This window comes from Crotalus tigris, unplaced genomic scaffold (genome assembly GCF_016545835.1).
Source record: "Crotalus tigris isolate CLP2741 ecotype Arizona unplaced genomic scaffold, ASM1654583v1 scf7180000024470.1849372, whole genome shotgun sequence".
NCBI classification, from domain to species: Eukaryota; Metazoa; Chordata; class Lepidosauria; order Squamata; family Viperidae; genus Crotalus; species Crotalus tigris.
In genome coordinates this window covers 737490-763831 of record NW_024100641.1, presented here as the reverse complement: position 1 = coordinate 763831, position 26342 = coordinate 737490, and the positions used below count along the sequence as shown (strand labels likewise).

The 26342-nt window shown below is 42.7% G+C and overlaps 2 protein-coding genes across 7 annotated transcripts in view; one reads left to right on the top strand and one right to left on the bottom strand.

The window, feature by feature from the left end:
• Window positions 1–2474: 2474 nt before the first annotated feature.
• On the top strand, window positions 2475–10859 carry PLPP5 (phospholipid phosphatase 5). 3 transcript variants are annotated; one of them, XM_039332990.1, is made up of 7 exons: window positions 2597–2749; window positions 3869–3977; window positions 4987–5077; window positions 5841–5904; window positions 7297–7421; window positions 8614–8784; window positions 9857–10859. In XM_039332990.1, exons 1-7 carry the CDS (start codon window positions 2673–2675, stop codon window positions 10024–10026), a joined length of 807 nt encoding a protein of 268 aa, XP_039188924.1. In that variant the 5' UTR covers window positions 2597–2672; the 3' UTR covers window positions 10027–10859. The 3 variants fall into 3 exon arrangements, with proteins under 3 accessions (XP_039188925.1, XP_039188924.1, XP_039188923.1); XM_039332989.1 differs by having other exon boundaries at window positions 2614–2720; XM_039332991.1 differs by lacking the exons at window positions 8614–8784; window positions 9857–10859 and adding an exon at window positions 8461–8601 and having other exon boundaries at window positions 2475–2720.
• Window positions 10860–12549: 1690 nt separating this feature from the next.
• The window catches only part of DDHD2 (DDHD domain containing 2), a 34900-nt gene continuing 21107 nt past the window's right edge, over window positions 12550–26342 (bottom strand). For 3 of the 4 annotated variants that reach the window (XM_039332981.1, XM_039332982.1, XM_039332983.1), the window contains 12 exons: window positions 25523–25655; window positions 24707–24915; window positions 23600–23667; window positions 22442–22564; window positions 21646–21741; window positions 20226–20342; window positions 18701–18856; window positions 17000–17102; window positions 16072–16245; window positions 15275–15437; window positions 14732–14853; window positions 12550–13966 (listed from right to left, as the gene is read on the bottom strand). In XM_039332981.1, the coding sequence (XP_039188915.1) occupies window positions 14772–14853; window positions 15275–15437; window positions 16072–16245; window positions 17000–17102; window positions 18701–18856; window positions 20226–20342; window positions 21646–21741; window positions 22442–22564; window positions 23600–23667; window positions 24707–24915; window positions 25523–25655 (1424 nt within the window). In that variant the 3' untranslated portion in view covers window positions 12550–13966; window positions 14732–14771. The remainder of the gene's footprint in view (window positions 13967–14731; window positions 14854–15274; window positions 15438–16071; window positions 16246–16999; window positions 17103–18700; window positions 18857–20225; window positions 20343–21645; window positions 21742–22441; window positions 22565–23599; window positions 23668–24706; window positions 24916–25522; window positions 25656–26342) is intronic. The other variant, XM_039332984.1, reaches the window with a different exon arrangement.

Below are 26342 nucleotides of genomic sequence, written 5' to 3'. Positions count from 1 at the left end.
AAGGTTGTTAAGAGTGAAAAATGGTCTTTTTTTTTAGTGCCGTTGTGAATTTGAACGGTCACTAAATGAACTGTTGTAAGCTGAGGAGTACCTGTACACCTATGGAGTTGTTCAGTTATTTCATTATCGCAAACCCCACACTCGCTCGCACTGACGTTACCTAGTAAGGTAATGAAGCGTCTGCAAGCCAACAATTAAGCTCAGAGGTCACCAAGAACTCCACCGTTCATCACCCAGCTACAAACTGTCTCTTGTATTGGAATAGATGATATAGATATGTGGGAACAACCCAGAGAAAGAAATATTTTGGGAATATTAAAAAGGCAGAATATATTTCCCCAAAGGAATAATGGAGATCTTTAAAAAGGCAGAAACCTCTACACACACACACACACACACACACACACACACACACACACACACGCCAGACAACTCAGCAGAAACCAACTTTTAGAAATGCAGATGTAATAATCCATTCAGGAAGGTTGGAGCCCTCCAGCTAGAAGCTGAAGAGATCAGGAAAACAAAGACCCTTAAAATCTACATATCCCACCCAAACTCTAAGACAGGACATAATAGGATTAACCCATCACCATCAGAATACCATAAAGGCACACACAGATTCAGGTCAAAGCTCACGACACAGGAACAACTCCAAACAAAAGCACAAGAAGGTATAAAAACCCACTCCCTACTACATGTGCTCTCTCTTTTTTCCAGAGCCATCTTTTCTGTCTGGCTCCCCTCTTCAACAAACTACAACCTTCTTTCTAAAGCATGTTGTTTATTCCCAGCTTGGACTGGACCCTGATGAAGATTTTTCCTTCAACAGATATAAACAAACTCGTTCAAATAAAGCCCCTTTTGGGAAGGTCACAATCTCCATAACTCTTTGCAAAACCACGATTGCATTCACACACAAGCTGGCTAAGCAGCAGATGGCTTTGGCCGACAAGTTTGGCTAAGATTCATCTTGGTTGATTAGGTGGCAGTGAGGGGGGTGCAGAGGTGGATGGCTCAGCCCATTGTCCACACTCGCCTCTGAGGGGTCCTTGGTGCTCTCTGAGCTTGGTGGTTTTCTTGCAGATGTTTCATGGCCTACTGATGATGTTATCTACTTTGGTAAAGAATAGAATAGAATTTGTATTGGCCAAGCCTGATTGGACACACAAGGAATTCGTCTCCGGTACATAAGCTCTCAGTGTACATGCAAGCAACAAGTGATAAATCAGGATCATAATCCTAAAATACAATCATCATAAATCATAAGGCACAATACTCTGTGATGGTCATAGGATACTGAATAAGCAATTGACACAAATCATAATAGGACCCTAAATAAAAGCAATCAACATAAATCGTTATGATACAGACAACAAAGTTTTTGTCATAAGAAGCTGAGGAAAAATAGATAATAGGAAAGACGAGAAAGGTAATAGTAATGAAATGCTGCAAGAAAACCACCAAGCCCAGAGAACACCAAGGAGCCCTCATTTCAACCCTGAGCTACAAATATCCCTTTATCGACACTCAGGCTCTCCGGATCACTGACAGTTCCGGAATATCTATGGAGATTCTCAGTTCTCCAGTTCATAGTTATCCCAAAAAGTCTTTTTCAGGAGGCAACTGGACCTTGTTTTTCTTTGAAAACGTTTCGCTTCTCATCCAAGAAGCTTCTTCAGCTCTGACTGGATGGTGGGGAAAATGGAAGGATTTATACTCCTTGCAGACCGCTGGTCATTTGCATGCTTTTAGAGCAGTGGTTCTCAACCTGTGGGTCGGGACCCCATTTGGGGTCGAACGACCATTTCACGGGGATCGCCAAACAAGGCTATCCGCCATTTTTCCCCCCTTTTCTTTGGCCACGCCACTGGCACCCGGTGATGTATAAGTGGTTGGGGGTCACCACAACATAGGGAACTGTATTATGGGGTCGCGGCATTAGAAAGGTTGAGAACCACTGTTTCAGAGAGTGGCTAACAGCGGTGGGATTCAAATATGCAAACAACCGGTTCTCGGTGTGCCTGCCGCTTCTGGAAGTCCATTCTGGGCCTGCCTGGGCAACAAAAAAAAAAAAAAATTAGCTACCGGTTCTGCTGAAGTGGTGCAAACTGGCTGAATCCCACCACTGCTGCTGGCTAATGCTACCAAATAAGCCTCCAGGTAGCATTAACGACTGGCTAAAAGAATGCAAACGAACAGCTGTCTGCAAGGAGTATCAATCCTTCTATTTCCCCCACACACCCCCCCACACACACACACACCACCAACAACATCCAGAGCTGAAGAAGCCGCTTGGATGAGAAGCGAAACGTCTTCCAAGGCAAGCAAAAAAAAAAAGCCCCCCCCCCCGTCGCCTCCTGAAAAAAAAAAGCATCTCTGGGCTTACAGTTCCGGCTCTCTCGGCCCTTTCCTCCGCCCTCCCCAAGCCGGGTTAATGCCAGGAAGCGCACCAAGAGCGCCGCCTGCGCTTTGCTTCTGCCCCTTCGGCCGGCATGCATGACTCACTTCGCTTTGACTCCGCTGCCCGCCCCTGGAAGTGGGGTGGGGTGGAGTGGGGTGGGTGGAAGAGGGAGGGTGGAGAGAAAAGGCGACCGAGTCTCCGCCCTTCTTTCCTCCCCGGGGCGCGAGCGAGAGAGCGCGCGCCGCCGCCGCCGCAGCCTGAGCGAAGGATGTGGCCGGTCCCGCGGGCGGGGCTGGCCCTGCTGCTGGAAGTGGGGGTGCGCGCGTTGCTGCTGGGTCTCTTCTTGTGAGTGTCGAGGAGTGGGAGGGGGGCTGGGTGGGTCGCGAGGCCGGAGGAGAAAAGGGGAAGGGGCGTTTCTCTTCCTCTTCTTGGGCACGGTTCCCGTTCCCACGCCTTCACCCGAATGCCGGTGTGGGCAGCCTTCGGTCTCTCCCTCCACCCACCCACCCCTCTTTCACCCACCTCCCCCAGCCCGGAGTTTTGCAAAGAAGTTACGTAGCTTTTCAGCGGGCGGGCGTTGGCGTTGTTGGGAATTGGCCTGAGCCGGATTGCAATGTCCTCCAAAAGAAAGGACGCACCTGCAGCGTTTGGTGGCATCTCGCGCTGCTGTGCGTCGGGCTGGGCATCCCGCGGAGATACGTAGGCTGCTGATGGATACTGGCCTGTTCTTTCAGAGCCTGCAAGGGGGGGGGGGGAGAGCGAAGGAGGGGAGGATCAGTGGGGGAGCTTCTGGCCAAAAGCCCACCAGATGTTAAGGCCCTTCAGTTTCAGAATTCCCACCAGCAGAGGGTTTATATTGCTAATGTGGCCCTTAGAACTAGATAGCATAGGGTGTTTTGCAGTTAGTCTCAGGGACATGCAGTCGACAACAATGGTTGGATAGGCCAAAGAATTTCAGGAAGTGCCTGGATTGCAAATGCCTGGAAGAAAAATTCCAATCGCTGTCAAAGACAGCCATACCCACCTTGCAATTTCTATATATAGGCATATCTTAAAGAGACCCAGTTGGATTTGAACAGGGAGAGATCAGTTGTGGTTTATTCTGCCTGGTCATAAGAACCGCCATTCTCCCTTTTCCTTTGCATGCTGTCTTTTGGATTATAACCTTGATTATTATGAGTCTTTATTTTTGCCCTGGGGGGGGGGATTAAGGTTTAAAGGTAGCTAAACGGGGATGGCAGGCTGTACTGTAGTGCATAGAATTAGAATGACAGTTTCTTACAGCCCAGGGCTAGACAAACGTATGTTTACAAACACAGCGGGAAAGGGTACTATATTGCATCCATGTACCAAGGATGTGCGATCACATGTAACAAAAATGGCAATGCGATCCTGTAAATTGCTACGGAAAGCAGCCCGTAATCCTTGCGGAACCAAAGATTTTCCGATCCTACTTTCTTTAAGGGTCACTGAAGTGCTGCCCCCTTTCCAACGAGTCATACAGCCTGAAGAAATGTGGCTCTACAAAAACCCCTACATAGAGTCGGACCACGTGCCCACCAAATCTATGTTTGTAAGTGTTTTGTCCACTCTCCCTTCAACTTTTATTGCATGCGTATTTCTTGGCTTAGATTAAGCCCAGAACTTTACTCAGGGGCTGGAGCTGCCCAGTCCACATTATGGGACACCACGATATTCCACGACACCACGATATTAAGATAGAATCTTCTTTGATACAGTTAAAAACCTCTATTCCATGCTTTGAAAGGACTGCCACTGTCTGCTTCAGAACATGTGGCTGCACGCGTCCAGGTAGTCAAATCTTTGCTGTTTCAGAGCAAGACAGGTGATTTTTAACCCCTTTCAGAAGCATTTCTGTTTCTAGCAAAAAGATAAACAATGGCCGGTCAAACAGAAGCAGACCGTAAAGAAAAACAGCAACAATTCTCTGGACAGAATAAGGGAAAACAGAATGGTATAAATCAGGGGTGTCAAATTCACTGCATCACGTGACGTATCGCAACTTTTTCGCATTGCTGGAGCTGGGGTAAACGCGGCCTTCGCATGATGCAACCAGCCCGCGGGCCGGCAGTTTGACAGTCCTGGTAAAAATGACCTCACCAAAGTCTGCGGGGGAGGCTAAAAATTTCCAACACACGTTATGTGTTTTGGGCATGGTTTATTTTTGTCCATCTGGGTGTCGTAAGTCTAAATTGTTGTTTTTCAACTTGACAGCTTTAACATAGTTGGACTTCAGCTCCCAGAATTGTTTGAATTCTGGGAATTGTAGTCCATACATCTTAAATTTGCCAAGCTTGAAAAACACTGGTCCAAATGAAGACCTATGCACATTGCTTGCTCTCATTTTCGTTTTGGGCAGAAATACCCATTTTTCTGAACACTGCTATTTTAGCATAATCTCCAGCAGGCATCCAGAGAGCTAAATTTAGCCTCTGCTCTGTAAAAGGTAGTACATTTTAAAGCTAAGAAACAATCCCCGTCTTTTTTTTTAATCCTTTCTGTAGCTTCGTTTTGCTTTCATGAGCGTAGCACTGATTTGAATCTTGATCCTCTTCTTGCAGTTCATTTCCTTTGTGTCTCCTTTGGTCTTGATTTTCCTGGCCAAATTCTTCATGAAGGCTGGTAAAGAAGATACCAGGGAAGCATGCTTAGGTGAGCACGGGGAGGGGGAGGACGTTTGCAGAAAATTGGGGGGTTGCATGAAATTGCTGAATAAGGCAGCAAGTTCATCATGCCAAATGAGTTCTCTCTGCCTAGTAGGGAAGAGATGAGAAGTTTGTGGTCACCTTAATGTTTGGAACAGGAAACCAGGATTCCATCTGCATCCATCCCTCTTTGAGGGAGATGGGAAAGAAAGAAAGGAAGGAAGGAAGGAAGGAAGGAAGGAAGGAAGGAAGGAAGGAAGGAAGGAAGGAAGGAAGGAAAAAAGGAAAGAGAAAGAAAGAAAGAGGAAGGAAAGAAAGAAAAGAAAAAAGAAAGAGAAAGAAGGAAGGAAAGAAAGAAAAGAAAAAAGAAAGAGAAAGAGAAGGAAGGAAAGAGAAAGAATTAAAAGAAAAGGAAAGAAAGAAAAGAAAAAAGAGAAAGAAAGAAAGAAAAGGAAGGAAAGAAAGAATTAAAAGAAAAGAGAAAGAGAAGGAAGAGAAGGAAGGAAAGAAAAAATTGAAAGAAAGGAAAGAGAAAGAAAAAAAGAGAAAGAAAAGGAAAGGAAAGGAAAAGAGAAAGTTTCAGTAAAAACTGTGATTGCACAGTTTTCTTACCACACCTGCTGGTAGGACATGCCAACTAATGGACTGTTGAGACCCATTGAGCCGAATTGCTTTAAAGATGCTCATACTTGCATCTCTGTCCAGCTCTTCCCCTTGTCCATCACGGGGATCTAATCTGGAATTGCTTTCTTTGTTTTTCTTTGGTGCAGCTGTTAGCCTGGCCCTGGGTCTGAATGGTATTTTCACCAATGCTGTGAAGCTGGCTGTGGGCAGGTAAGGTTCTCATTCGGTATTTCTAGAGAAAAGACTGCCATTTCCCCCTCTGACTGCTATTAGGCAGAGTTGACCTTCTGAGAAAGTGAGAGGGCCAGAGACGAAGTGGAAGAAGCCGGGTTGCAGTACGAAAGAGTTAACTATTCAGTGTTTGAACCCTTCCTGTAATGTTAGGTAAGAAACAGCAGAAATATTCCCTTGCGTTTCTTTTCAAAAGGGCCATCCAACGAGTATGTCGAAAAGTATCATTTCACTTCTCTTGGCCTCTCCATCCCATCTTGGATCAGAAGCAGCAGTCTTCGCTCCACCGCTCCTTAGTTTTTCCTTTCTGTGACCCAGGCTAAGGTAACAGTGGATACCTAGAGCTATGGAGCTTTCCTATCCAGCGTATGAGGTTACCTTCTCCTCTCCTCGCCCTAAACCAGTGATGGCGAACCTTTTAGAGACCGAGTGACCAAACTGCAACCCAAAACCCACTTAAGCATTGTCGGGTGCTGGGTGGGTGTGGCCCATTGGGTGGGTGTGGCCCATTGGGTGGGCGTGGCTGCAGTGGTAACGGCAGACTGGGTGGGACTAAAAAGTTCAATCAATTCCAACTTTGCAAGATCTTTTTTTTTCCCGCGAGAAGTTGAAATTGACTGATTGAACCTCTTTTTTTTTTTTTTTTTGCACATGGCGGCAGAGGCCTAAAGCGAAAAGGTTTTATAAAACCCAGCTGAAGGCCTAGGACTGAGGTGATGGCGCGCATGTGCACAGAGAGGGCTCTGAGTGCTGCCTCTGGCACCCGTGCAATAGGTTCGCCACCACTGCCCTAAACCCTATTCCCACCCACTTCTTTCACGCTTAAAAAAAAAGGGCCGCTGGTAGAGAAAATATTTCCCTTCTTCCACACAGAGGAAGGGATGGCATGGAGTCCTTGTCCTTTAGGAGGCCACCAAGCATTATTCCAAGTGGAGAGTACAGGAGTATCTGGCTGACCTGTTTTTGCAGTCTTGATAGCTACCAATGCTCTGGTTATGATGTTGGACCATCCATAGACCTCACTGTGAGACCTTAAGTCAGTCGTCCCCTTACTAATTTATTGTGAAGGGTAATATTTTGGGAGAGTCACGTCTACGCCAGAAGCTCTGAAGAGAACAGAGAGAAAATCTCAAGAGTATAAACGTGGGTGGAGTAGGAAGCCATTGGAGTGGAGCAAGATATTTGTAGACATCACAATAGAGTCTCCAGTTGTCGTAGCAGAGTTGGAGATTCGGGCTGGCTCTTTTGCCTCAGCTCTTCTTGTCCACCTTGACCTACACTTCTCTTCAGTCAACTGTCCCCCTCATAGGGGGGAGTTCAGGGTGGGGGATAAAGTAAATGTCAGCTTTGACAGCTTCTCTCTTCCTCTAGGCCTCGGCCAGATTTCTTCTACCGCTGCTTTCCAGATGGACGGGCAACCCATCAGTTCTTGTGCACAGGAGATGCACAAGTTGTGATTGAAGGGCGCAAGAGCTTCCCTAGTGGACATTCCTCCTGTGAGTTCAGTCTTAAGTACTGCAGGCAAAGAAAATCTTTCTGAATTCTGTTCAGCTTCTTTGCTTGGAAAAGACCATACAATTCCTGCCTGGTTTTTTTTTTAATTCATAGAGAGAAGTAACTTTTTTGTTTGATTTTAGATTCAGCTTTTTTTAAAAAAAATGAGCAGTGGCATCTTTTACTGTGTATGGGTTTTTCTAACCAAACCCAAAGTGCTTTATAAATAAAGGAGATACACACAGTACACAAACACACAGTATGTACACACACAAACACATATTCCATTTAGGCTAGCCAAGCAAGGATGGAGGGCACGTTCCAACATTGGTAGGGCTATATATGGTTTCCCCCTTCTTTAATTCCATTAATGTTGAAAAGCAACCATGGTTGTAGTCCTGTTTGTCTGATCTGACAGTAAATTGTATTTTAATTCAGGAGATATTTTCCTTTCCTTCTGTAGTTGCATAAAAGAACAAAACACTCTATTCCATTTAAGTGCTCTGATACTAACATTAAAACAATCAGTCCTATTCAAGGATTTGCCCAATCTGTCATCCCCGGAGAATAGAACTGATAAATCCTCTTAATTGCAAAATATTTCAACAACAGAATAGTGCACTATATCTATTGTGGTGAGAAGATATTGGATCTAATTGCAATTTACCCACTATAAAATTGATAAATCTCTCATTTCCTTCCATTACTGTGTTCAACTCCCATCCTTTTCTTTTTAATTTATGTTAATGTTTTTGTTCGCTTGATTGGGAGCAGTATAGCCTCACCTGGGAGTAGCTGAAAGGATGTAACTTTTTTTTTGTACAGGGTTGTTCTTCACAGCATTGTTGTCAGGCGGGACACATGGGAAGGTCCAATTAAACAGATTTATTGCTAATCATGGGTATGCATAGGAATCTCCTCAATGAATGGTTAGCACCTGCTAGGAGCTAGATAAGGATCAACAGAATTCAAGGGAGGCTAGGTTTAGTTTGTGACTATGTAGGGATTCTAGGCTGATCCCTCTTTTAATTCCGCCCCCAGGTTCTGCCACTCGTTCTCCCACAACTGTGTCTATTCCACATTTCTTCTGAGAAAGAGGGTGATTTCTTCCTTGGGATCCCTTGTATTTCGAGCTACAGATGGTGATGGCCGTTAGTATTGTTGAATCTCACAGGGATCTTTTCTGCTTTCCAGTTGCCTTTGCCGGGCTTGCTTTTGGCGCCTTCTACATTGCAGGGAAGCTGCATTGCTTTGCACCTGGTGGTCGAGGCCAATCCTGGCGCCTCTGCGCCTTCTTGGGACCCCTCTTTGTCGCCATGCTCATTGCCTTGTCCCGCACGTGCGATTACAAACATCACTGGCAAGGTGAGGGAAAAGCGTGTATGTGTGTGTGGGAAGGATTATTTCTCTACTACATACAAGTCTTGTTTCATTGCCCCCGTTGGTCAAAAACCCAAAGAGGAACACTGCTTATATTTGGGCCGAGAACCATGTTTTTGGGTTTCATGATGGCAGGAACCTTGCAAGGAATGGACGGACAAAACAAACTCCATACATTTCCATTTAATTCAAATGGAATAAGAATCACAGGGCTCTTCTCCAGTGGGGCATCTAATAACTTTCCCTTTCCGCCATGTGCTAAAACTGTTTTCGAAGCCTGGGCTTCAGTGGAGGTGTCGAGGGCTTTGGAGTCTTAGTTTGTACAACACTGATCTACAGAAAGGAACGGAGGGAGTGGAATCCTCCCTCTCGGCCAAAACTCCTCCTCAACTCAGGCCACTTTCTCCCCCCCCCCCGTCCCCCGCCCGTTGTAACGATAGGCAAATTTCACTGCAAATCCTAATGGCCCAAATTGTTATTTGATGGCTGTTTTGAGGTGGGAGTAGCATGTAAACCCTAAAAGGAGTTCCCTGTGGATTTTATTCTGCTAGTCGTTGCCAACTATAGGAGGGAGTGCTTATCCCAGTTTCAAGGCCATTGAGTCAGCACCGTCCAAAGACATTCTTGCAGCCAGGTGGCCAGCATGACCCCATGGAGTGCTGTTCCTTTCCCACCTAAGTGGCACTTATTTATCGACTCACATTTGCCTACTTTTGAACTGCTAGATGGGCAGGAGGTGGGGCGAGGACGGGAGCTCACCCTGTCGCGTGGCGCTCGGGTCTTGAACTTAGGCTGCCGGTTTTCCAGCTGACAAGCCCAGCGTCTTTAACAGCCGAGCCACCACACCGCCCAAATGCTAAAAGAGGATAAATCAATTTCAAAACCAAATCAGCCAGCCTCTTAGCACTGGGAAAAATCCCAACCAGCTCTGCCTTCCTTGGTGGCATGGCCCCTGCGCAAAATTAAGACTATTGCTTGGCTACCAGAACTTAACTTGGGTTGATATCCAGATGATGCGTTTGTATATTGATCCTCGTATTCTTTTGTTCCTTTTAAGATGTGCTGGTTGGCTCTGGAATGGGATTCACCTTCGCATATCTCTGCTACAGACAGCATTACCCTCCTCTGACGGACCCCAAATGCCACCAGCCACTGCAGCAAGGATCCAGGCTATCTTCTCCAGAGAGGCAAAAGCTGACAGTTTCTGGCTTCAACCTAGATGTATGAAGGAGGACTCGGGGGTTTCCTTTCTCTGTATTTGCAGACTCGAGCGGGGAAAAGAGAGCTTAAATCATCCATGTTCTGCTTTGCTCAAAGGCCAGACGGGAGGAGGTGGTAGGGGGAGAGCCATCAGTGTTTGACGTATAGCAGCCTGATTGAAACTCAGGGCCTTTACTTCTTCCCCTTCATCACGCAGATGTGGCCAAGAGAGCAAGTTTTTTTCCAGGAAGAAAAAATTGCACAGTTTGGGTTGATTTATTATTATTATTTTTGGAGGCCAATTCATGTCTGGCAACATCGAACCATTCCACATCCAATTAAAATAGAGCAACAAAAGGAGTTTGGTCCATTCCCTCATTGTAATGCCAGGCGTCGCTCTTGAGTTTAAATATCTATAAACTGACGTCACATGATCTCAGCTCACGTATAGTCTTGACGTATGTACCACAGGAGAGGTCAGGCATCTTTTCCCAGGATGCCCAGGGTCCATTCCTGTCCGTCCAAAGATAGATGGGTACAATTTTAGTTGTTTTCTCCACAAAACTCTGCATGGGGTGATGGTGTTGATGAAGTATACTCTTTCAGGATTCAGTCATTTTGTGCAACAAAACCCCAGCCTTTTTGTTTGTTTGTTTGCTTAAAACAGACCAGTAGCTCAACCATTCACCAAGGAGATTGACATGCATTGAAACAGGTATAAAGGTAGAATCCTCAATCCAGACCCATGCATTTGTCTGTTTTTCTGCTACCTCTTAAGAATACTTACAAAGGTTCTCTCCAACATTTGCCACTGCAGTGTAATATTTAAGGAGTCAAAATTAAATCTAGGAAACTAATTATATTAATTGCATAATTATTTGTTTTGCAGCGTGTTCTTGCAGCTCACTCAAGGCTTGGGCATACTTTTTCTGTATATTTATGGCAATATTTTTAGTTTCGCATCCTCTGCCGTTGCATCGCTCTGCAAAAAGCTTGATCCTCAGCAGTGCAAATGGATATTGATTCAAAACAGCGTGATGGCTCAAAGCACATTAGCCATTACACACTTCCATTTTTAGCCTTGCTTCTTTTAGGGGGATTTTGGATGAGTTAAAACGATGGCTTCGCACCACTGCTGTTCCTAAACCACTAAAACTAAAGATTTCCCTGTCGGTTGTGTCTGATTCTAGGGTACGGTGCTTATCTCCGTTTCTTGGTTGAGGGAGCCAGAGTTGTCCAAAGAGTTGGTCTATGGCAGTGGTTCTCCACCTGTGGGTCGGGACCCCATTTGCGGTCGAACGACCATTTCACGGGGGTCGCCAAACAACGCAGTCCGCCATTTTTTCCCCCTTTTCCTTAGCTGTGCTACTCCCTTTTATTCTATTGGCTTTTGAAAGCCAATAAAATAGACTCTCTTGAATAGATCTAATTCTATTGGCTTTCAAAAGCCAATAGGAATCGTCCAGGCTGTCTCTGCCCTGCTGAGCCTGCCAAAAGTCCCATTCTGCAAACGGTGCTGCACCAGTTGAGTAGTCCTCGACTTACGACCGGTTGAGTAGTCCTCGACTTACGACCGGTTGGGGGGTCGCGGCATTAAAAAGGTTGAGAACCACTGGTCTATGGTCATGTGGCACTGAACGCTGTTATCTTCCCATTAATCTACTTGCATTTGCATGCTTTTGAACTGCTAGATGAGCAGGAGCTGGGGAGCTGTTGCACGGGGCTCAGGTCTGGAACCTGAATTGTCAGCTCTCCAGCTGACAAGCTCAGCGTCTTTAACCATTTTCCCCTCCTGGTTAAAGATAAATAGGTAAGAACTTTCCTAAAAGGAAGCATTTTTTTAAAAAAGTCTACTTAGTTCCCACCGATACTCGTACCACAATACATTTGGTTGATTGTGGTGGAATGTTTTATAGCTCAGAACTAATTTGTTACCTCTTGGGTCTCTCAACTAGTTCTCAGCTTGCAGTTTTGTGCATTTATCTTACTATAGCATGCTCCCATTTTTCAAAGATATTTCCTTAGCTGGAAAAAGACCCAAAGTTCAGTTTATCCATGTCCTTACCCACGTACGTTTTTAATCTTGGGGTCATTGGATGCAGATGTTTTCATAGGATATTGCCATTCTAAGATCAGAAATTATGATTCTTGGTTTTTTATACTATTTATACCATACAGCAGAATGCTAGTAGACACAGTCTAGGGTGAAACATTTTTCTACCATAGATAGATATAACAATTGCAAAACTTTACAGAATTTGTGCAGCACAACAGCACTCAGGTATTTTTTAAGGTAAATGTGCTTGCATTGTGAGATGAATCCTACACATCCTTAAATCTCATTTGAACACCTGATGAACAGCCAGTCTATGGATGATGATCTTACTGCCTTAACAAGATGAAACCACTTCAGATCACTAAGATTACTGTATAAGTCGTCAATCCTAATGATTTAGCAACTGTGCTAATAAGAATGACAGATAAAGAGGCCTAACGGTCTGTTGAGATTCTCCTTTGCAAAGATCAATAAATTCACCAAAGGCAGACAGCTATTGGAAAAAAGTTAAATAACTTTTTTTTTAAAAAAAATAGGTAATATTTTACAAAGTGCATTAACTTCCAACTGCTTGACTTCCTATTGATACTCCAATTGAGAATTTGGCCATGTCAAATGACATTCTGTTCAGCCACAAGTATAGCACAAGGGGCTGGAAAATTCAATGATGCAATGACAGTGCAAACACAACAAGGAGAACAACTAAGTCTCTGGCACAAAATAAGAATACACAAAGTGAACAGAGTGTAGTGTTATCACATCCCACTTGTAAACCTGCTGCTTGCGGCTTCCTTGGTCAAGGCTTTCTTGAAAAGAGAAGGACAGTTGTGGAGACTACAACGTTTTGTAAATGTGCGGTATGAGAAAAGCAACTGACCACTTTGTGACAAAACAAGTCATGCAACAATTGCAGGGCCCAACATACATAACACCATGAAATCACAGGTGTGTTCCACAACTAACCAGCCAAGATTATGTTGAGCCATGCATTCAGTTTACGTTCTGGAAGACTAACCAGCAATGCGAATTGACTGTCCAAATGGTCAGCCAATCACCCTGAGTTCCCGGGTAAAATTGCTGGTATAGAGTTCGCCTCATCTGGTGCCTGAAAAAACAATCTACTGTCCAATTACTATGTGGGCAGTGGTTTCTAGGATATGACCTCATTCTTCAGATGCTTTCAAGGACCTGGTTGCATGCATTGAAACAACAGCAAATCAAGCTGCTGCTGCTCTATGAAGTTTGGCACCTCCCACATCCAAATGTAAACACATAGATTCTACAACAGTGTTTACATTATAACCACACATGGAGAGGAATTTACAAGCTTTGCAAATTCCTTCCCAGGTAAGTAATTTTATACTTTCCCTGCTTTAGAAAAGTAAAACGATAGATTGCTGTTGCTGGCATGATCATCCTGACTGCCATAATCATTTCAGAGAAGAATGCCCAGCTTTTTTGCTCTGGCCTTGAGCCCTTTCTTGGGTTAATCAGCAGCAGGAATAAGATAACACAAAACAAAAATGAAATCCCCACAAACAGTCTAACATCTAACACTCAGTGTGGCCTCAGAAGAAGTGCTTCTATAAGTCAAAAGTCCTTCACTGCCCATCTTGAGGTTTTTCTAATGGAGACAAGATGTGAAATTCTAGCACCAATTTCAAGTCTTGACTAGTGCATAAACTGAAGGGGACACAACTGGTGTTGCACCAGATCTAAAGACACACTGGCTGTAGGCAGAAAATGCAGATCGGTTAATTCACAAGGGCCTGCATATACCAGGAATCGGACAGGATCTCGATGCTCACTACCATCCCTGAATAGGATACTGAATTTTCCAGAGTTCCAGACTGTGAGGAAGAAGCATGCTGGGCATATCGGACAAAAGAAGAGGAAGATGACACAGGGCATCTGTAAAACATAATGAAACAACATAGTGCGTCAGCCATATTAGGTTAGCTTTTCATTGAAGGCAACAGATCTTGGAGATGATCTGATTCAAGGAAAACATTATGGAAGGGATAAAAGATACCCAGGAGGAAAATTTCTAAATCATCTGTTGCTTTTTGTCTTTTTCTCAAAAGGTAGCCAGTGTTGTGATTCCTTGCCAGCCTGTGGATCCGGCAGCTGAGTCTGAGGAATCAGAGGAGGAGGAGGAGGGGCCTGGAGTGACATCAGGGTCAGAGAATGGCTCTGAGGACCTCCAAGACTTACAGTCGGACAAGGAGCCTAGCCCCTCTACTCGCGCTCAGTCTGAGACACAGCTGTGCTGGGAACCTGAGTTGGACAGTGATGAAGAACAGCTGGAACAAATCCCAGATGCACGAAGGCGCAGGCAAGAAAAGCAAGTAGGACAGAGGAATGCAATGGGGCAGTTCCAAAGGCAAAGGAGAAGGCACTAGGAAGCCACGCCTTGGCTAAATTATAAAAGGGAAGGTGTGGGAGGTGCTGGTTGCCGAAGGCAACCGTTCGTGTTGAGGATCTGTGAACTGTGTTTGTTTGCCTTGGACATTGACTCAGGTCTGTGAGAATGAAAGGGGTTGGTTTTTTTCTTGCGGTTTCTTCCTGTTTCTTGGAAGAGGGGTTTCTCCTGGTGAGCATAACAAGAACTCGCGTAGGCTGGGACAGAACAGCCAGAGTCAACTGGGCTCAAATCAGAAAAACAAATAGACTCACATATTTGGTATCCAGAGTTGTGCAGATGGTCAGCTTGGCTCTACAAGAGGGGCTGATCCATGCTGATGCCCTTGGTTTGATAAATCTCTTTCAACAACAATAATATTGTGTCCTCTGACTCCCTAGAAGGAGGGATAGAAAAAAGGGAAAAGAGAAAGAAAGACTAGCTATTCGTGATTGATTACACCCTGGCAAAAATACAATACAATACAAAGGAGAAGATACATAGTCACAAGCCTCTTGGAGAAGAACAGGAACGATGGAGAAGATGAAAGACAATACAGTCTTCTTCAACTGCCACCTTGCGTGACACGTCAGGTGAAAAGGCAACCTAGCAGGAAGGGTTCAGTTGGCTGATCTAGATGGCTAGGCTGATTTCTCTCCTTCCTTCCTGGCTCTGTGTGTGTCCTTCCCAAAGCTGCACACTTAATGGAAGACAGGGACCTTCCCAGATGTTCCTTGGTCAAGGATGTTTGGTGACAGCCCCCATCCAGAAAAACTATTGGGCACCAGATCAGGATTAGCCCCCTAGGCAGAGCTTACCAGTAGCATAAATGGCCTTGCAGTGCAAATAAATACTCGTTAAAGCTTTCAATGGGTTTCTCCTGAAGCACGTAGTCAATGCGATGGCCCCCATTCAGCAGCCCCACATTAATTGGAGGTGGATCCTCTTTTGCTGACGTGGTTGGTTCCTCTGGTTTCTCCTCTGTATTTATATGGAAGAAAGCTAAATCAACACACTTGCAACCAGTGAACTGGCCACTTAAGCTAAGTTCAGCCTTAATTTTCCTGCCTGAGGCAACGGTGGCAGCTCGGTCTTATAGGGGTCTCCAATCTTGGCAACGTTTAAGACTTGTCAACTCTCAGAATTCCTCAGCCAGCCATGGGAGTTGAACTCCTCAGCCAGAATCCTAGGAGCTGATGTCCACAAGTCTTAAAGTTGCCAATATTCTAGAAAGCCCTTCCTTCAGACAACACTAAAAAGAAGTGGCAACTCTTAGCCACAAGTACCTAGAGGGCAATTACAGTGCTCCATGCCCAGACCTGGAAATTGCACAACGCAATCCTTGGGCCATTAGTTCTCTTTTCACTCAATAGAGCAGAAGGAGCCCCACCTGATGCCAAGGAGACCCTTAGGAAACTCATAATCTCTCAAATATAACCCACTGTATCAACAAATTCATTTTGCACTATTTACCCCAAACCTTTATTGCAACGGGAGTTTTGTAAATGGGAAGCCGAAGGCAAGAACAGCTGCAAAGCAACACAAAATATTTTCCTTTGCATGCACCAAAGGTAACCAAACTCTCTTGAGTGTGCAAATCACAGTTTAAACCAACCAGGTTGCTTTTCCATGCTGGTTTCAGCTTCCGATTCCTGTTCCACATCTCCGGTGGCTCCTGCCTCCACAGCGGGCAATGAGGTTCTGGTGAAGGACTGCCAAGCGGTCCTCAGGGAGCCCAACAAGTTATTTTTCAGGTCCATGCTCATCCGAGTGAGGCCTTCCTTCAATTCTGGAAAAATAAAGGAAAAAAATTCAAAACTAGGAAAAAAAAAACCCACGATCACATGGATGTGCAACTTAAATGCAGGTTTTAGACTGATGTCTTTGGAGGTTCTCATTCATCCAGGTAATGGTTGTCCCAAAGGTGCTTTTATTTTAAAGACAACTGGACTGATTTGCTTCTCATCCAAGAAGCTTCTTCAATTCTAACTAACTGGTGGGGAATGGAAAGGATTTATATTCTCTGCAATCAGCTGGTTGGGCCAGGTTCTAGACTTGTTTGCTACTGAAAAAGCCTGTCATGCTAAATCCGTGCTGCTCAACCCTGGCAACTTTAAAGATGTGTGGACTTCAACTCCCAGAATTCCCCAGCCAGTATGCATATCTTTGCAAGCATTCCTTCATAAATTATAAGGAAAATTCTGAGAAAGTGACTTCGTGCATGTGCACCCATGGGGCACCGGAAGAAGCATTCTAGGGTGGATGTGAAAAGTTACCTGCCATCCATCCTGCTTCACCCATATCCCTAATTCTCACGTGGATACTGCAGGTATATCAGGACATATACCATCACACGCAAAGCTATAGTTGGAGTCCCACTGAAGATCACTCATGATATATTTAAGATAAGATGATAAGATAAGATAATCTTTTTTGTCATTTTTTTACTATGGGCACAATGGCACACATCAAAAATGAAATTTAGATGCATAAGATGGAGAAGAAACAATGCTTTTTTGGCTGGTTTTTCTTTTCTTTTTTACCTAAGTGCATCCTTTTTCGGCCTTTGTGGTGAGGAAGCAGCATGGGTTCAAATTCCACATCAGGAACAATCATGGGCTCAATCCTGTATGCTACTGGATCAAACTACAAAAGAAAAGGTTTGTATTCATTACAGCCCATCCATTCTCTATAGTACCTTTAATCCCAAAGGAAGCATGCAAACCATTTTAAAAAAGGCAAAAAAAAGTAATTAAGAAATTAATGCCACAATTAAATAAACAATTATTACATTTTATTTATTTTTGAAGGAGTGGGAAACCTGCAGATCACGTGTGGCTTTGTGGGTCCTCTTTGCAGTTTAGTATCAAATTCTGACACATAATTTGCTTCTGAAATTCATTTTAAGAGCAATTTTGTTTCTTTTAATTTGTTCTATTTTTTTCTTGTGTTTGGTTTCGTTTTTCTCTCTCTTTCATTTGGAGAACTTAAAAGAGATTGTTTTCAAGATGTTTCTGCATGTTTCCATTTTTTTTTCTGATTATCTCTCAGCAGTATTCATCTTCCCAGAGTTGACTTCACATTGTTACAAGAAGAAAACTTTTCATCCCACAATCTTGAAAGTTGTCCTTGTTTAGCAACCAGACTTGGCAAATTTTTATTAAGCAAAGTGTTTGCCAAGTGAAACCACAACTGTGCTTAATATTGTACTTCAATTTTCTTTTTGCTTTACAGACTGCAAAGGCTGTAAATGTGAGGACTGGTGGCAAAGTTACTTTTTTGCCACCATCATAATTATGAACAGTCACTGTAGAAAGCTGTCACTAAATGAGGACTACCTGTATTATCTTGACACCACGATAATAACAATCCCTACCTAAAGAAGCTTAACTTTCTGTCTTCTACACTGATTTTTTTTTTTAAGGGAAATGGAGAAAACGAGGACATTGGTTTAAATTGCAGATCTTTTTCTGTTTGGCTTCTATTGGGTTTTTACTTCTCTACTGTTTGGGTTTTTACATCTGGGTATTATTACCGTGTTTGTTTTATATTGAGCTGCACTTTTCATTAAGCTGCTCAGAGGACATTTTGAGCAAACAGCAAGGCTTATGCATTCTCAATTAACAGATAAGTCTTCAGAAATCAATACCCCCACCCATGACTGAAAAGTAGCAAATGATTAGGAGAGGTAAGCTTTTCTCTCCACACTGCTCTGTCCTATTTCTAATGTAAGGGAAACATGGACCATGGATGGTTAACTAAGCCCCAATACAGGATGAGATTATCTCCAGAAAGGGTGCGTTAAGGTTTTCTAATTTAGAAGCTGCATAATTTACAGATTGGATTCAAGATTTTAATTATTTCCAAATGTTACATACTTTTGAACAGGCCAGAATTTGATGGATATGTGTCTATAAGCCGAATGTCACAGAACCTCGGTGTATCTACATTCCATCTCTTTGTTATGATTCTTGGTTTTCTTTTATTTGTTTTTTTTTTCTTCTAAGGCTGGCCGATTTGTTGATTTCTCATCAGATCTTATTCGATATTACGCAGCTATCTGCCATCCAGTTGACAATACGAAGAACTGGAGCCAGTGCCAACTAACCGTTATCTGAGTCCCATCTATTTCAGCAGGACTTGAATCAAGTTAGCCATGATCCATTTGCACTGCAGTGCAGCCGACTGTAATTTTCTCTTTGTACTCCTTGGACAAAGGAACAAGAAAAGATACTCAGACTTACGGGATGAAAGATATTGAAGAAGCCTTTGCAGGTGGGCAGGGTGTAAGTTGGATCAATCCTATTCACACCTCGTACAGTGAGAAACATCCCAATGGGTGAGCCAAAAGCAAAAAAAATCTGTGGATTGTAGATAAGCTGAGGGTAGTTTGCAGAGACCTGATGGAATGCAAATAGAATTGACGGTTTACAGGGAACAAGCAATTCCATTCTGCCTGCCTGTGGGACTCATGAAAATTACAAACGTCCATAATGTAAAATCGAAACAGAAACATGCTGCTAAAAAAAACAACAACAAAAAAAGGCAAACAAGTTTATCTTTCCAGGGCATCTTCCCTTCAGGACAGAACTATCTACAGCAGAGGTTCTCAACCTTTTTAATGCCGCGACCCCCAACCGGTCGTAAGTCGAGGACTACCCAACCGGTCGGAAGTTGAGGACTACCCAACCGGTCATAAGTCGAGGACTTTCCCTGCCCAGGAGCGCCGCACATGCATGGTGCCGCCCCCTGCGCCGGCCGAGGCATAGCTGGCAAGCGGCAGAGACGGAGTAGGCCGACCACTGGCTGAGCCACCACCTGGCCCAGCCCAAGGGAGGTAAGGCACCAGCCGGACCCCACGCATGCCAACAATCCTCCCTGCGCCCACTGGCCTCCCATCTCCCACCCCTGGCCTTACATTTTTAGTAGTTGCTCAGCAGGGAGGGGTGGAAATTTCCAGACAGCTCACCTTCGCTGCAGACAACTTGCAGCACCGTTTGCAGAATGGGACTTTTGGCGGTCTAAGCAGGGCAGAGACAGCCTGGACAATTCCTATTGTCTTTTGAAAGCCAATAGAATTAGACTCTATTCAAGAGAGTCTGTTCTATTGGCTTTCAAAAGCCAATAGAATAAAAGGGAGTAGCACAGCTAAGGAAAAGATGGAAAAAAATGGCGGACTGTGTTGTTTGGCGACCCCCGTGAAATGGTTGTTCGACCCCAAATGGGGTCCCGACCCACAGGTTGAGAACCACTGCTCTACAGGCTTCAGACCTTGTCTGTAGGAGTTTTCAGACAGTCCTCCAAGCTACATCCAGGATTTTCTGAAACAGGAAAATATTTTGTAGCCTGTGCATTTGCATAATGAGCTGTGGAATTCAGCAGCCCATAAACGCTGGAGGTCATCAACAAGCAACTATGAAGGAATGTAAACAGAGATAGCAAAGGACAAGCATTTAGTGTGATACTTCTGCACCAGCCCAATGAAGGATCTGATATGAGATAATACGGTCTGGATTCAGATCTTGGCCCAATTAGCCGGAGTCAGAACAAAGCATTTAAACATAATCTATATAAATATAATATTTTTGCCTGCATGACTTTCTGAAAAAAAAGTATAGAATTTTTTTTTATTATCAATATTTTGTTGATGCACTATAGGTAGTCTTCGACTTATGAGCACAGTTGTTATGGGAGTAGCACCAATTTTAGAAAAAAAATTTGCCATGGTCATTAAGCAAATCATTAATAGCTGTTGTCTATTAAAGTTACCTGCCCTGTTATAACACCCGGAATTCTACAACTGGTTTCTGCACATATGGGCATTGCAGATGTTCCCTGGTTGGCATCTCCACCTTCCTCAGCAGCTCCAGAGGTTTGTCTCAAAACCTACAAAGAAAATAATAATGATGATAATAAAAATCTTCTGCAGTTGCTTTCAAACATGTGCTACCTCAACAGAAGGAGGATCCATTTTATAAAAACTTTTTAGTGGAATGCTACTACGGTTGTCTGTAGAGTGAACACTGTGTACTTCGTGATAAGAAGGACTGCACAATTTTTTGTATTATATTATGAATTCTTCTGCCTAGAACATATTAAAGGCTTTAGAAGGTTTATATTTTGCCACAACCTCATTATCAAATGAGAAAAACCAAAAGGAATAAATAAAAGGTTAAACGGATGCAAAGGCTCCATCAAGATCAACACTCTTGGGCCATGTGAAACACTTTCATCCGGAGACGCAGCTGAAAGTCGTGTGACTCCAATGGGAAAATGCATCAGGAGTGAAAAGGGTTCAAGCATGATTCCAAGAAGCATGGAAAATCTTCATCAAGAAGAGCTCATTTGGCAACTATGTAATTTGCTGGTGGTGATGGCTGTCAATTAGGTAGTATTGACAGGCAATTTAGAAAATCTATGGACGGTCACATCCTTAACCGAAATGGCTGTGAAATACTATCCAATGGGGAGTTTTATTTATTTAGCATAGGGTGAACACATGGTAGAAGAGAAGCAAGCATATACATACAATCCATGTAATTATATACAAGACCTCTATGGGGGTACGGTAGTGGCCTCATAACTGCATTTATACAGATAATCCTCAATTTATGACCATAATGGAGCCTGCCCATCAAGGTTGTAAGTCATGATAGTCGTAAAATCGGTCACCACATGATCGACTTGATTTTATGACCTTCTTTGCACCAGTTGTTAAGCAAATCAATGGCTTGCTAGGGACCACTTTCGCTGAAAACCAGAAGTTATTGCTGGTTTCAGGGAAAATCACTGCAAAATGGAATCACATGATTGCGGAACACTGCAGTCAGCCATGGATGTGGGCTGGCTGCCAAGTGCCCAACGTGCAGTCCCATGAGCAAAGAGGGTGACGGTCAAAAGTTCAGAACCAGATGATAAGTATCCCCAGGGAGGTCCATTGTAACTTCAAACAGTCACTAAGTGACCAGTCGTCAGGCGAGTACTGCTGTAGCTAATGGAAAACACAGATTTTTTTTTCTAATTCCAAGGGAGAGCCAAGAAAGCAAAAAATGAGAGAACAATGACAAAGTATTCCTTTTGATTTAGGTGATGAAATTAATACAGCATAACTAGGTTCCAAAGCATAACTTCATGGCTGTGTCCCCGAAGATGCACGTTTCAGTGGTTCAAAGGCTTACACAAGGCATACCTGGTAGTTGCTTCTCTTCCTTAAATAGTGCAGGATCCTGATTCTGGGTCCCAAGGGGATCCCCATCTCTTTAAGCTCCTTGTCCGTGCACAGGGCCTGCACATAAAAATTCCACACTCAGAAACACAGTTCTAGTACGAACAGGATATAGAAAGGAAGAGGAAAAGGGGCGGGGCTTAGGCTGCTTCTACACAGCTCACTAATTTCAAGAGACAATTCAGCTTTGTAAAAACCGACATACTGATCCAAGCAAAACAAAAGGAGCTTGCAAAGCCCAGAAGCAGGAAGCACTGGAGAAAAGGTGACACCCAAGTCACAATCCATAAGCAATTCCTAGTTCACAGACTAAGTCCGGTTGCCCAAGAGGCAATGACTTCAAAATGCCACGCTGCAAAAGAGTTAAGGATGAGAATAATGAAGTGCTTCTCAAATATTCTAGCACAGCATGGTGTGTGTGTTTTAAATAACCGTGTCCTTGACTATAAGATTGGGACATTCTGGTATATGCAGTTGGCATTCTAAAGAAAGACAGAAGTAATGTAAATAAATAGGAAAAGTAGGATGTTATTCCTTGCCAAAGAAGTATCTAATCCGAACATGAACTATCCCAGATGATGATCTCCAAGTAGATCCAAACAAAATTTCAATGGAAAAGAAATTGCTCATCCATATCTACCGGCCCCTGATATTATTGGCCTAAAGTTCATTTGCCTTAAGAGGCCATGCTGAAGACAGATATATGAAAGCCAGCAGCATCCATGTTTTAGGTAACAGAAGCAACCCCGGTTTCATTTACCAATGCTCGACTGTCCACTTTTTCCTTCTCAAACACAGCATAATATTCAGAAAGATCAAGTTCTGCTAAGATGTCCTTCATAGATTTGTTGATTTCCTGATCCATTGCTAGTCTTGGTAATCCCTGTGAAAAGTGAATTAGGAAGTTTTTAAGGCTCCTGGTTTGCTTCAGTTTAGGATGTATGCAAATGTTATCACTGAAATAAACAATAAAATTGTAGAATTTTACAAATGATTCTCCTAATGTTGGGTTGTAGAACCTCTTTGGTATAGTGGTTAAGGCCTCAGGCTAAAAAACAGGAGACGTTTGAGTTCTAGTCCCCCCCTTAGGCAGAAAACCAGGTGTGTGACCTGGGGCCAGTTACTTAGGCAGTGGTAAACCACCTTGCCAAGAAAACTGCAAGGACTTATCCAGGCAGTCTCTAAGAATTGGACAGAATTGAACACAAATCAACAAACAAATACATGCTTAAATCAAAGTTCATAGCTTGGAGCACCACCACTGAAATCAATGGAGCATGTCAATCTGTACTAGCTTTAAAAGTCCATTGTTTCAGTGGGTTTAACTAAACATATATAGTAGCCAACCACAGTCAATGACTCTGGGTGGCTTACAATTAAAAAAATATAATACAATTAAAAATACTAAAAACATTTTAAAACAATAAAACGCTAAAAGCACTACATTCAAATATAATCAAGCCCAAAGAAACAGTTTAAATGTCCTGTAATTTCATTAAACAAAACAGTTAAGGATTTATTTAACCTTCCTACAGAGAGATAACAAAACACTTATTGATAGCTGAAATCCTGTATCGCCTTATAGAGACTATAAGCTTCCTCACAATCAATGAGAATTTTTTTTACTGTATTTGCTGTAATCCTCTCTCAGTGGAATTTTTAAATCCAAAAATTTGCTTAGAATATTCCCATCCCATCCCAACCTTGGGAATCTATAAGGATTAGCACCTAACTCAAAACTAGGGAACAACTAAGTTTAGCAAAAGCCATACTATGTATGCTTCTTCTCTCAGAACTAACTGACGGTATTTCTGAAGATTAGAAAATTATCTTGGCTAAATGAAAGCGCAGCGTGAAAATATCAATTAACTCGGGCTTGTCCCGAACTGAAACAACAGAATAACATGTAAACATGTACCTCTTTTTTTTCTTGCTCATCAAATGTGCATTTCTGATTTGTGAGAAGATCAAATAATATAAGGGACCCTAAGAAAATAACATCATGAGCAGGTCTTAGAGGAAAATCACAAATATGGGGTGTCAGGATTACCAAAGGTTTCAACCTTCTCAGATAAAATATAAATTCACAATTCTTGTTAGTTTAAAAAAAACAATAATGGAGAAATTATTGATTTTACAATTTGAAAAGTAGAACAAATGGAGGAAACTAGATTTTTTTTAAAAAAAATCTATACCGTGGGAATCAAGTTATTTTTTTTAAATTTTGTACCAAAGAGAAAACAAATTCCCTTCAGAAGTTTATGTTCTATTATTATTATTTTTGCTATACAGAAATGTATTATCAGTATATCGCCTACTACTTCATGAAAATACAAGGAGAGGAACAAACCTCCCAGCCCTGCAAATGTTTAATCAAGTGGCGAAAAAAATGCATACAAAATTACATTCTGAAAAGTCAGAAAAACCCAGGAGATGCTGCATCCCAAGAACCCAAAGATCTAGTTTCAATACCGATTTTAAATTGAATAGGTAATAGGTGGCCCGGTTTGTCCTGTCCCATATATCTGAATAACTATAGAGCTCATTCCCAAATTTCATTTATTGATTTATAAAATGTATAGGCTGCCCATCTTACCTCAAAGTAACCCAAATGAAATGATTTCAGAAGTCCTTACACCAAAATAAGACCACACTTGACTAGATTGCCTAGAGGCAGTCACCTGGGGTTTCCAGCCACATTTTTTTTTTCTAGTCCTACCTAGAGAGATCAAAGACTGAATTTGGGGTCGTCTGAATGCAAGACAAGGACTTTTGTTATGAATTGCTCAAGATCATTACTGCTTGATTAAAATGATGTATCTGGTTTTAAATCTCCTTTATCCTGTGATTTGTAGATGTTACAACTGTAAATTAATTTAAGATTATCATGCATGTATTGTGCTCTCTCTGGAAAAAAATTTTTCTATGTTGATCTAAGAGTCCAGAACATTTTTAGTACATTATATTGTAAATAACATACTGTATGCTGATAAGCTTTGCATTAAAGTATGAAAAATAATTATACCTAAGCTATGGCCAGCTATGGAGACACCTCCTTTGAAATCAGGATTTCTCTCCAAAAAGAGCAGGTAGATCCGGTTCATTTCTGATGCAACCGTATCCACAATGGTTTGACAGTAGGTAGAGCTGTTGTAGAAAAACACATCCAGGATGGTATCGTTGATGAAGTGACGTAAGCGGTTGATGCTTGGCAAAGTGATTCTCTCCAAATTTCTGTAAGCAAAGCAGAGAAGGACGTTTAGAAGGAACAGTGATTTCAACCATTCCCACTGACCACTGTCATTTTTCCTCTTAGCGTTCCAACTTCTACGTTCTGCCACTAAGTTGTTGTTTTTTTGTCAGCATAAGGAGGCTTCACTACAAAAGCTGGATCAAAATAAAACTAATAAAAATACTGAAGTACTCTTTTGATTGGTTTTATTAACCAATAAATCCAACTGAATTCAATGAACTCCCAAGAAAACACAGTGAGAATTGACTTGCAAATTAAATGTTTGTAATGTCTATATCTACTGTACAATCCTTATCAAGGAAAGGATGATTTGTGGCTTGGCTTGGCTTGGCTTGGGTGAGATCTGACATAGCAGATCTGGAAGAGTGAGGTACTATACCAAAATTTTGGGACTAAGGAAAGCAGATCTAAGTATATATTTTATCTATTTTCTATACATTGTATAGAGTCCCCAAAAGTCTAAAATGCAGACTGCCTCCTCTTGTCAGTTAAAATTGTAGCGTTTTATGAAATGAAAAATATCTCTGTAGATCTCAGGCTGTCATCACCCCGTACAGATTTCCTTGAAGCATTGCAAAATGCACTTACACATCTACTCCTGTATGTAAAGTACTGTGCCAGTTCACTGGAATAAATTCAACTCGACCAATTTGTTGTTGTTCCTGAGCCTTCTTGAAATGGGTTGAGATCATGTTCAAGGAAACACTGCGGAAGTCGTTGACTGAAGAAGAAGAAGGAGGAGGAGGAGGAGGAGGAGGAGGAGGAGGAGGAGGAGGAGGAGGAGGAGGAGGAGGAGGAGGAAGAAGAAGAAGAAGAAGAAGAAGAAGAAGAAGAAGAAGAAGAAGAAGAAGAAGAAGAAGAAGAAGAAGAAGAAGAAGAAGAAGAAGAAGAAGAAGAAGAAGAAGAAGAAGAAGAAGAAGAAGAAGAAGAAGAAGAAGAAGAAACTGTTTTGAATCAAAGTAGCTATTACTGCACACTTAACAATGGGGAAGGAAAATTCAATTTCCTGGGAAGACTGGAAGTAGACTCAAATGGGGAAAAAGAACAGGAATAAGGGAACAATTCCTCTTTCTCAACACTGTTTGTTTATTATATTTTTATCCCACCTGATTACAAGTAACTCAAGGCACAACAACAACCACAGAGGTGGGTTGGGTTGAGACAAGAGTGACTGGTCCAAAGTCACCCAGCTAGCTTTCACACCTAAGGTGGGACTAGAAGTCACAGTCTCCTGGTTTCTCTACCAGATTGTTCCAGTTTATTTTTAGGGGGAAGAAACGCAGTAAATGCAGAGACACGTCTTCTCTGTATTTCATCTACTGTAGTCCTTAAGTGTTTGTGAAAACTGTGCCTTCAAATCAATGTTGACTCCTGATGACCACATAGAAATGCCTAGTAATGCCCTTTC

Excerpts from the sequence above, each read along its gene's own strand:
- PLPP5 (XM_039332990.1), top strand. The coding sequence starts at position 2,673 with ATGTGGCCGGTCCCGCGGGCGGGGCTGGCCCTGCTGCTGGAAGTGGGG. Across the intron at positions 3,978-4,986 it reads TGCCCACCAAATCTATGTTT|TTCATTTCCTTTGTGTCTCC; the intron begins GTAAGTGTTTTG and ends CTCTTCTTGCAG. Across the intron at positions 8,785-9,856 it reads TTACAAACATCACTGGCAAG|ATGTGCTGGTTGGCTCTGGA; the intron begins GTGAGGGAAAAG and ends GTTCCTTTTAAG.